The sequence below is a fragment of the Giraffa tippelskirchi genome, chromosome 11, assembly GCF_054371585.1.
Source record: "Giraffa tippelskirchi isolate mGirTip1 chromosome 11, T2T-mGirTip1v1.2.pri, whole genome shotgun sequence".
Lineage (NCBI taxonomy): Eukaryota > Metazoa > Chordata > Mammalia > Artiodactyla > Giraffidae > Giraffa > Giraffa tippelskirchi.
Genome location: NC_137285.1, coordinates 148,939,356 through 148,951,141, shown reverse-complemented (window position 1 = coordinate 148,951,141; position 11,786 = coordinate 148,939,356). Strand labels below are relative to the sequence as shown.

Sequence of the window (11,786 nt, the reverse complement as noted above, 5' to 3'; positions counted from 1 at the left end):
GGTTGGGAAGATCCCCTGGAGAAGGGAAAGGCTACCCACTCCAGTATTCTGGCCTGGAGAATCCCATAGACTCTATAGTCCATGGGGCCACAAAGAGTCGGACACGACTGAGCGCCTTTCACTTTCAGGTGGTGCTGGTGGTAAAGAATCCACCTGCTGATGCAGGAGGCACAAGAGACATTGGTTTGATCCCTGGGTTGGGAAGATCCTCTGGAGTGGGAAATGGCAACCCACTTCACTATTCTTGCCATGGAAAATTCCCTGGACAGAGGAGCCTGTTGAGCTACAGTCCATGGGGTCTCAAAGAGTTGAATACGACTGAGCAACTGAACACGCACACACACACACACACACTTCTTAATAATAAGACAGATTCGTTTTTAAATGTTTTCCTGAGTTAAGATCTATCTTATTTGGTTTTGGTGATATGTAATCACATTATTTTACTGAAATCTCTCTTCCATTTTATTCTTCTTCCTTTTCTCTTTTACTCTTCATTTTATTTTCAATGCTTAGTAGAGCAACTCAAGGCCTGGGAGAATACAGCTCTAGAGGAACCTCTCTGTCCACTCTGGAAAAGATAAGAACTGAACGGTAACTAGCCAAGGGAAACTCACCATCATGAGAAAAGAGAAAGGAGGTCAGTTATGTTCACTGGACACTTCTTATGTCCCAGGCACATTATATATTTAAAACATTTAATCTTCATAAACTTCCCATATTGCTCCATATTCACATCTCCAATCACACATTAGAGAATCAAGGCTCATCAAGTAATGTAATTAATGTAAAAATTAGTAAATCAGGGCAGTTTTCACACCCAGATCTAATTTTTTAAATATTTGCTTATTTGGCTGTGCTGGGTCTCAGTTGCAGCATGTGGGGTCTAGTTCCTTGACCAGGGATTGAACTCGAGCCCCTTGCATTGGGAGCTTGGAGTCTTAGCTGCTGGACCACCAGAGAAGTCTCTGCACTCAGATCTGACCACAAAAATTCACGCAATCAACACTCTACCACTCTTCCTTCTCCACATTATGTTAACATACCAAAAGATAAAGGAAATTTTAAAACTTTATTAAATGATTGCAACATTGGGTACACTTATTGTCAAATGGAGAGGGCAATGGCACCCCACTCCAGTACTCTTGCCTGGAGAATCCTATGGACGGGGGAGCCTGGTAGGCTGCAGTCCATGGGGTCGCGAAGAGTCGGACATGACTGAGCGACTTCACTTTCACTTTTCACTTTCATGCATTGGAGAAGGAAATGGCAACCCACTCCAGTATTCTTGCTTGGAGAATCCCAGGGATAGGGGAGCCTGGTGGGCTGCCGTCTATGGGGTCGCGCAGAGTCGGACACGACTGAAGCGACTTAGCAGCAGCAGCAGCATTGTCAAATGTGTAACTATAGAAAAGCATAAGCCATAAACTAAAATCCCACCAACCTGGTAATACTCATTGTTAATATTTTAAGATATATTCTTTTTTTATGAATAGAAATCATTATCTCTTAAATGGAATCATGATTTAACACTTTTTTATGATCTGTTTTTTCATGGGCTTCCTGATCTCATAAAGCATTTTTCTGCAACATCGTTTTTGAATGATTGCATTTTTCCATCGCATGGATAGACCACAATAAATTTAAGCATTTTCTCCTTAATGATATTTAGGTTGGTACAATTTTCACTGTTATATCAGAAACTGTAATCAATATTCCTGTCAACAATTTTGTGCACATGCTGCTGCTGCTGCTGCTAAGTCGCTTCAGTCGTGTCCTGTTGTGGTCCTTTAATGAACCGGAACTTGGGGGTTCAGAGTCGACCGATAAGAAAAGAAGGAAGAAAAGGGGCTGATATTCCCTGGTTTACACAGTATGCCAATATAACTCTAGGACAAAGAGCTAGCACCGGCTCCGTAGGCTCAGGGCGCCCCCTCGAAGAGGTCTTGGAAGCCCGGGCAAATAAGTAGACACGGTGGACACCTGTGCTCCGTGGAAGCAGCCTGAAACGGAGAGAGCGAGAGACAGACAGAGAGAGAGAGAGCGAGAGAGCGAGAGAGAGAGCGAGAGGGAGAGAGAGAGAGAGAGAGAGAATGAGGAAAGACACGGGGACCAGGGCTCTGGTGGAACAAAGGCCTTTATTCAACATATTGTGGGCATATATATACTCTCTTACCAGATAGCCCTTTTTAGCAGAGATAGGGATCAAAAGTCTAACAAGTCATCTAGAAAGCCGGAGGTTAGAATTATTCTCTAGAGAGGGGGTTGTAACAGTTACTTTACATATCAGAAAGGAGGAGACTTGTAAATGGTTGCTGTTCACCATATGGAATTTCCATATGAATGAGATACATGAATTTCTATTATCCGTGAAAGCCGGCTTGCCAGCTCTCTGGCACCTGTATTCAGGTGCTGTTAAGGAACATAGAATTCATGCAAGACTGAAAACAGCACACAGGAAGCCTCCTGTTAAATGTATCCTGACAGTGTCCAACTCTGTGCAACCCCATAGACGGCAGCCCAACAGGCTCCCCCGTCCCTGGGATTCTCCAGGCAAGAACACTGGAGTGGGTTGCCATTTCCTTCTCCAATGCATTAAAGTGAAAAGTGAAAGTGAAGTCACTCAGTCGTGTCCGACTCTTCGTGACCCCATGAACTGCAGCCCACCAGGCTCCTCTGTCCATGGGGTTTTTTGTGCACATACAGGTGGTTAATTTATAAGAATAAATTCCTTAACACATTATTGCTGAATCAAAGTGAGTGCATTTCTTCAAGACTTTTATGACATGTTACCAGATTGCACTCCACACATCTTTATAGCACTGTTATACTTCCTGTAGCTAGAGCTTCCCAAATAGCTCAGTTGGTAAAGAATCTGCCTGCAATGCAGGAGACCCAGGTTCTGTCCCTGGGTCAGGAAGATCCCCTGGAGAAGGGAAAGGCTACCACTCCACTATTCTGGCCTGGAGAATTACATGGACTCTATAGTCCATGGGGTTACAAAGAGTTGGACATAGCTGAGAGACTTTCACTCCCAGCAATATTTGGGAATATATCTATCTTTGCAACTTTCACAACACTAGATATTATTATTTTTCCAAAACTGTCAGTTTCTAAGCAGAAAATAGTATCCAATTTTATTTAATTTTATATTTATTTGAACAATAATGAAATTGAATGTTTACATGTCTTTGAAGTTTTCTTTTTTGAATTGTTCATTCTTCTGATGATGAACTTCTTTGCTGGGAGGTAAAATTTCATTTTCTATTCAGTTTACTTATTGTAATTTTGACACACAGAACTTTTAAATTTTTATTCTGTCCAAGTGTCAGTATTTTTATGTACTCTGCTTATTTGGTTGTAAGTCATTTGATTGTACTCAGATCTGAAAAGTATTCATCTCCACTATCTTCTAGCTTTCTTCCACTTTTTAAAATATTTGAATCTTAATTTAACAAAATTACATCATTACAAAAATGAATCCAAATGGTAGAAGTAGGTTTGGGTGAAAAGCAACTGAATTTTAAATGTACAGTTCAATTTGGTTGTAGGAATGCTCAAACATGTCAGAGAATAAGCCACAGGTCTCTTCTGTTCAGTGTATCGTGGGCTTCATATAGTACCTTGTACACAGGGAATGAAGAGCATTGGTTAATCTGACACATCAGTTAAGCTTAGTTAGGAGATTCCCTGTTACATTTCATTTAGAACCAGCCACCATAGTGAATATCTTATACATCTCAGTTTTTCAATTTGTTCTGTTGCGTCTTAAATTAAGCAATCAAACATTCTGCATCCTTTTTCTGTCTTCTTTCACAGGCTACGTCCTAAAACACAATGCTAAATAAAAGTGATGCTAGCCTTTTTATGTCACTACGTAAACTTGGTTGAATTTTTTTCTCATGTAAGTGTGAGACTCTCTTTAACAAAACATAAAACTCTCTTAAACTTATTTCCAGAAGCGAAATCCTTTTCTACATTAAGCTATTTTTATTTTATATTCTTGCTCACATTTTCCTGTGTTCCCTTTGGCTCTCTGCACTGTATTTACTTTTTTAATACGTGTATTTACTTTTTAAAATCAGATTGTTTGGAGTGGATATGCTGTGTGTTTATTCTACTGATGATTATTATTCAGAAATTTATGTTAGAATAGGTATTCCTCTAATTAGTCATATCTACATGAAATAGCTCTTGAATTCTTGCTTCCATTGATTGAAAAAATTAGCATACTTACATTTCTCCCATTCTTCACTACCAATTTCTCAATTGTGCATTTTGTGGTTTTAAATATGCAGAGCGATTCTAACGTTTTGCATTTTATATTATGCATTCTTTCAATAATTATCTTTAGATTTTTTTGCTTTTAACAGTATTTGCATTAACCATTTAGTGTTAAATACATATCTTATTCTTTGATTTTCAAATCAAGTTTTTACATTGCAACATCCTCAATCTTGAATTTGGTTTATCATCCAGTTCAGTCAGTTCAGTCGCTCAGTCATGTCTGACTCTTTGCGACCCCATGGACTGCAGCATGCCAGGCTTCTCTGTCCATCACTAACTCCCAGAGCTTACTCAAACTCATGTCCATCATGTTGGTGATGCCATCCAACCCTCTCATCCTCTGTCATCCCCTTCTCCTGCCTTCAATCTTTCCAAGCATCAGGGTCTTTTCCAATGAGTCAACTCTTTGCATCAGGTGGCCAAAGTATTGGAGTTTCAGCTTCAACATCAGTCCTTCCAATGAATATTCAGGACTGACTTACTTTAGGATGGACTGGTTGGATCTCCTTGCAGTCCAAGGGATTCTCAAGAGTCTTCAACACCACAGTTCAAAAGCATCAATTCTTCCGCACTCAGCTTTCTTTATAGTCCAACTCTCGCATCCATACATGACTACTGGAAAAGCCATAGCTTTGACTAGACAGACTTTTGTGGGCAAAGTAATGTCTCTGCTTTTTAATATGCTGTCTAGGTGGGTCATAGCTTTTTTTCAAAGGAGCAAGTGTTTTTTCATTTCATGGCTGCAATAACCATCTGCAGTGATTTTAGAGCCCCAAAAAATAAAGTTAGCCACTGTTTCCACTATTTCTCATCCATTTGCCATGAAGTGATGGGACCAGATGCCATGATCTTAGTTTTCTGAATGTTGAGTTTTAAGCCAGCTTTTTCACTCTCCTCTTTCCCTTTCATCAAGAGGCTCTTTAGTTCTTCTTTGCTTTCTGCCATAAGGGTGGTGTCATCTACATATCTGAGGTTATTGATATTTCTCCCGGCAATCTTGATTCCAGCTTGTGCTTCCCCCAGCCCAGCGTTTCTCATGATGTACTCTGCATATAAGTTAAATAAGCAGGGTGACGATATACAGCCTTGACGTACTCCTTTTCCTGTTTGGAACCATTCTGTTGTTCCATGTTCAGTTCTAACTGTTGCGTCCTGACTTGCATACAGGTTTCTCAAGAGGCAGGTCAGGTGGTCTGGTATTCCCATCTCTTTCAGAATTTTCCACAGTTTCTTGTGATCCACACAGTCAAAGGCTTTGGCATAATCAATAAAGCAAAAATAGATGTTTTTCTGGAACTCTCTTGCTTTTTTGATGATCCAGTGGATGTTGGCAATTGATTTCTGGTTCCTCTGCTTTGACCACTTCCAATTTGCCTTGATTCATGGACCTAACATCCCAGGTTCCTATGCAATATCGCTCTTTACAGCATCAAGTTTTACTTCCATCACCACTCAAATCCACAACTGGGTGTTGTTTTTGCTTTAACTCCATCTCTTCATTCTTTCTGGAGGTATTTCTCCACTGATCTCCAGTAGCATATTGGGCACCTACTGATCTGGGGAGTTCATCTCTCATTGTCCTATCTTTTTTGCCTTTCCATACTGTTCATGGGGTTCTCAAGGCCAGAATGCTGAAGTGGTTTGCCATTCCCTTCTCCAGTGGACCACGTTTTGTCAGAACTCTCCATCATGACCGGTCTGTCTTGGGTGGTCCCACATGGCATGGCTCATAGTTTCATTGAGTTAGACAAGGCTGTGGTCCATGTGATCAGATTGGTTAGTTTTCTGTGATTGTGGTTTTCATTCTGTCTGCCCTCTGATGGAGAAGGATAAGAGGTTAATGGAAGCTTCCTGATGGGAGAGACTGACTGAGGGGGAAATTGGGTCTTGTTCTGATGGGTGGGGCCATGTTCAGTATATCTTTAATCCAATTTTCTGTTGATGGGAAGGGCTGTGTTCCCTCCCTGTTCTTTGACCTGAGGCCAAACTATGGTGGAAGTAATGAAGATAATGGCGACCTCCTTCAAAAGGTCCCATGCAGGCACTGCTACACTCAATGCCTCCAACCCCGCAGCAGGCCACCACCAACCCACGCCAACACCGGAGACTCCTGGACACTCACAGGCAAGTCTGGGTCAGTCTCTTGTGGGGTCACTTCTTTCACCTGGGCCCTGGTGCACACAGGGTTCTGTTTGTGCCCTCCAAGAGTCTATTTCTCACAGTCTGTGAGTTCTGGCAGCTCTATGGTAGGGTTAATGGTGACCTCCTCCAAGAGGGCTTATGCCATCCCCAGGTCTGCTGCACCCAGAGCCCCTGGCCCTGCGGCAGGCCACTGCTGACCTGGACCTCCTCATGAGACACTCAAACACAGTTCTGTCTCAGTCTCTGTGGGGTCTCTGGGTCCTGGTGTAGACAAGGTTTGCTTGAGCCTGCCGAGTATCTCTGGCTGGTATGGGGTTTTGTTCTAAACGCGATTTCACCCCTCCTACCATCCTCCTGGAGCTTCTCCTTTGCCCTTGGATGTGGGGTATCTTTTTTTGGCAGGATCCAACAGTCTCCTGTTGATGGTTGTTCAGCAGCGAGCTGTAATTTTGGAGTTCTTGCAGGAGACGATGGTCACACATCCTTCTACTCCGCCATCTTGAAGTAATATTAATCACCCAGCAACCCAGATTTTTTGCTGAGGAATTATTTTAATTGTAAATTGAATGACATGCAAGTGTCAACTTAAAAAATATTCACAACATAAAAGTTGAGAGTTATGTTTTATTTGGAGGGAATGTTTAGGACTTCAAGACAGCATCTCAAGTGACCCTGAGAACTGCTCCAAGGAGGCAAGGGGAGGAGCCAGGTTATATAGAAGTTTTACAACAAAGGGCAGGTGGTCTGAATGTCAAAAGTTAAAGGTTATTATTAATTAAAGAAAACCAGGTAACCGAAGCTAAGGAATTTAGTTCCTGTCTATGTATGGGAAAATGCAAGAGTCTGGGTTCACTGAAATCATTCCGTTAACACGCACCTCAGCTCTCTGGGACCAGTTTCCTGTGTTTTCACATCCTGAGCTTCCTTTCCTCGGGGCTCACCTGAGGGAGTGACGGTAGGTCTGCTGGCTGCTAGAAGGCAGGTACTCTCCTTCCTGTGTCCCTCAGGGCTCACCAGCTCACACTGGAGGGCTGGAAACGCTGATGACTGTGACTTCCTTATTTACTGACAAGACAGGAAATATTCCATTTCTCACAAGCTTACCTCATCTGATTGTGCTTCACTTTATTGTGCTTCACAGATATTTCAGACAAACTGAAGGCTTGCGCTGCATCGAGCCAGTCTATTGATGCCATTTCTCAATGGCATTTGCTCACTGTGTCACATTTTGGTAATTTCTTACAATATTTCAAACATTTTCATTATTGTTCTATTTTTTATGGTGATCTGTTTTCTGTGATTTTTGTATTACTCTCGCAAAAAGATTATGACTGGCAGAAGCTCAAATGATTGTTAGCACTTTTTAGCAATAAACCACTTTTTAATTAAGGTGTCTATGTTTTTGTAGTCAATGGGGTCGCTAAGAGTCAGACACAACTGAGTGACTAAGACTTTCACTTTCACTTTCATATTTTTAGACATAATGCTATTATTTCACATTTAATAGACTATAGTATGTTGTAAACATAATTTTAAATGCACTAGGAAACAAAAAAAATTGTAACTTGCTTTATCATAATAATTGCTTTATTTCTATGGTCTGGAACTGAACTCACAGTCTCTCCAAGGTATGCCCATGTCTCCTAAGCCCTGGTAAATTTGAGAAAGTCTTTCTGTTGCTTTTGAACATAAAGCTCTGGGTATAGCATTCTTTCATAAAAATTTGTTTTTCTTTAAATTCTGTAGACATTGCTCTATTGTCTCTTGGGATTTTGTATCGAAAATAAAAGTGTAGCCCACTCTAATATAAAAGTGCTTACTTGACGGGTATTTTTCCCTCATAAAACTTACTCACCTGATGGTTTTAATGCCTATTTGAATTCTCCTATTGCATCTTTAGTTTTCTTATTTTCTTTTCTTACCTCAGGCAGCTCCACTTCATTATTACCTGATTCCCTTACATGTTCCTTTCATCTGAATTTGTCCAAGTCTTAAAAGTTTAGGTCCATGGTTGAAATTTTTTTAAAAATATTCAAATGAGAGGAAATACACAAAGAGCATATATCAGAAAGAGTTGTAATAAAAGATGTTTGCCTAGTTTCATATGGAGTCAAAATGATGAAAAGTGAAAAACTCATGAATAAATTATAGTATAGCCATAAAAAAATGGGATACTATAACACAGTGGGAAGAACAAAGTCTTGCTATACAAAACAGCAAGAATAACTTTGCAGACGTAATGTTGAAGCCAGGTACAATAAAGCACACACTTTTTTATTACATATATAAATTGAAGCACAGTTTAACTAATCTTCAGTGATAAGGCCAAAAGAGTAGTTATATTTGTGAAGCATAAAGACTGAGAGAAGACATAAAGAATGTTTATAGGTTACTAGAATTTTTCTATTTCTTAATCTTGATAGAGTTTATGCTGGCACATTTACTGTGTAAAAAACAGATCAAACTGTACATTTAGAATTTGTGAAGTTCTTTCTGTGTATGCTATATTTCAAAAAGAATGTTTACCAAAAATGTAAACAATACATCCATTTACCTAATTTTGAAGATATCTACAATTATTAATAGAGTCAGTCCTCCCTATCCACATGTTCTGTACCCACTAGTTCATTTCAGTTCAGTTCAGTCACTCAGTCATGTCAGACTCTTTGCGACCCCACGGACTGCAGCACACCAGGCTTCCCTGTTCATCACCAACTCACTCCCAGAGCCTACCCAAACTCATGTCCATTGAGTCGGTGATGCCATCCAACCATCTCATCCTCTGTCATCCCCTTCTCCTCCCGTTTTGAATCTTTTCCAGCATCAGGGACTTTTCAAATGAGCCCGTTCTTCACATCAAGTGGCCAAAGTTGGAGTTTCAGCCTTAGCATCAGTCTTTCCAATAAATATTCAAGACTGATTTCCTTTAGGATGGACTGGTTGGATCTCCTTGCAGTCCAAGGGACTCTCAAGAGTCTTCTCCAACACCACAGTTCAAAAGCATCAATTCTTCAGTGCTCAGCTTTCTTCATAGTCCAACTCTCACATCCATACATAACTACTGGAAAAGCCATAGCCTTGACTAGACGGACCTTTGTTGGCACAGTAATGTCTCTGCTTTTTAATATGCTGTCTAGGTTGGTCATACCTTTTCTTCCAGGGAGTAAGCATCTTTTAATTTCATGGCTGCAATTACCATCTGCAGTGATTTTGGAGCCCAAGAAAATAAAGTCAGTCACTGTTTCCACTGTTGTGCCATCTATTTGCCATGAAGTGATGGGACCAGATGCCATGATCTTAGTTTTCTGAATGTTGAGCTTTAAGCCAACGTTTTCCCTCTCCTCTTTCACTTTCATCAAGAGGTTCTTTAGTTCTTCTTTGCTTTCTGCCATAAGGGTGGTGTCATCTGCGTATCTGAGGTTATTGATATTTCTCCTGGCAATCTTGATTCCAGCTTGTGCTTCATCCAGCCCTGCGTTTCTCATGATGTACTCTGCATATGAGTTAAATAAGCAGGGTGACAAGATACAGCCTCCACGTACTCCTTTCCCAATTTGTAATCAGTCTATTGTTTCACGTCCAGTTCTAACTGTTGCTTCTTGACCTGCAAACAGATTTCTGAAGAGGCAGGTCAGATGGTCTGGTATTCCCATCTCTTTAAGAATTTTCCAGTTTGTTGTGATCCACACAGTCGAAGGCTTTGGCGTACTCAATGATGCAGAAGTAGATGTTTTTGTGGAACTCTTTTGCTTTTACAATGATCCAATGGATGTTGGATCTGCACCCATGGGTTTGACCAATCAGCAATAGAGATTTTTTTTTAATTTCCAGAAAATTCCCAAAAGCAAATCTTGAATTTGCAGGGTACCAGCAACTATTTATAAAGCATTTGCATTGTTAGGTATTATAAATAACCTAGAGAGAATATAAAGTATATGGAAGGATGTGTGTAGGTTATAGGCAAATACTATCCTAATTTATAAAAGAAACTTAAGCCTTCATGGACTTCGGTATCAATCTCCCACAGATAACAAAGTACAACTGTATATAACTCTTTAACTAAATACAAAGAATTAGCCTTTGTCAATTGGATTTTAAATACCAGAGTTAAAAAAAAAAAAAAAAGACATCTCTGTCATCAGAAACTTCTGCAGATTAGAATCTATCCCATTCATGAAGATTTCCAAGGGAGAAACTACCATACCCTCTATTGTGAATTCATTTCCAAACATTGAGATTGGAAACCGGATACTAAATACGCAATTCCAAATCAAAAGCAAAATTTTAAGTCCTTGATTCTATTCACACAATTAAGTAATTCAGGAAAGGAAGTCTCAGCACCTTCTGGTCTTCTTCCACAGGAGACATGTTTGCTAGGAGCCCTGTCCTCAACCAGTCTGGTCCCACGGAGTTTGTGTTTCGGGTCTTCACTGCCATCCCAGAACTCCAGGTCCTCCTCTTCGTCCTCTTCCTCGTCCTCTACTTGATGATCCTTTGTGGCAACACAGCCATCATCTGGGTGGTGTGCACACACAGCTCCCTCCACACCCCCATGTACTTCTTCCTGTGCAATCTGTCTTTCTTGGAAATCTGCTACACCACCGTGGTGGTACCCTTGATGCTTTCCAACATTTGGGGGGCCCAGAAGCCCATCCCACTGGCTGGTTGTGGGGCCCAAATGTTCTTCTTCGTCACCCTGGGCAGCACTGACTGCTTCCTCTTGGCGGTCATGGCCTATGACCGCTACGTGGCCATCCGCCACCCGCTGCATTACACGCTCATCGTGACCCGGAAGCTCTGCGTCCGGATGGTGGTCTGTGCTGCGAGCCTGGCCCTCCTCCTCTCTCTGCAACTCACCAGCCTAATCTTCGCCCTGCCTTTCTGCGGACAGCGCCGCGAAATCAACCATTTCCTGTGCGACGTGCCCCCCGTCCTGCGGCTGGCCTGTGCGGACACCCGCGTGCACCAGGCCGTGCTCTACGTCGTGGGCAGCCTCGTGCTGACTGTGCCCTTCCTCCTCATTTCCGTCTCCTACGTGCTCATCGGCTCGGCCATCCTGCGCATCCGCTCTGCTGCGGGCCGGCGCCGGGCCTTCTCCACCTGCTCCTCCCACCTCGCCGTGGTTCTGCTGCAGTACGGCTGCTGCAGCCTGGTCTACCTGCGCCCCCGGTCCAGCACGTCGGAGGACGAGGACCGCCAAATCGCCCTGATCTACACCTTCGTCACCCCCTTACTCAACCCCCTGATTTACACTCTGCGCAACAAGGATGTCAAAGGGGCTCTGAAGAATGCCTTCATCAGTAAAGCAGCCTCAGACAACACTTGAAGGCTTAGGGGGCTAGGGTGGGTGCCTGTCA

General features: G+C 41.9%; 1 protein-coding gene across 1 annotated transcript; it reads left to right on the top strand.

Moving 5' to 3' along the window:
• The first annotated feature begins 10,795 nt into the window (after window positions 1-10,795).
• On the top strand, window positions 10,796-11,755 carry OR10Q1 (olfactory receptor family 10 subfamily Q member 1). The gene has a single exon (XM_081538092.1). The coding sequence runs from the start codon at window positions 10,796-10,798 to the stop codon at window positions 11,753-11,755; it is 960 nt and encodes a 319-aa protein (XP_081394218.1).
• Window positions 11,756-11,786: the final 31 nt, after the last annotated feature.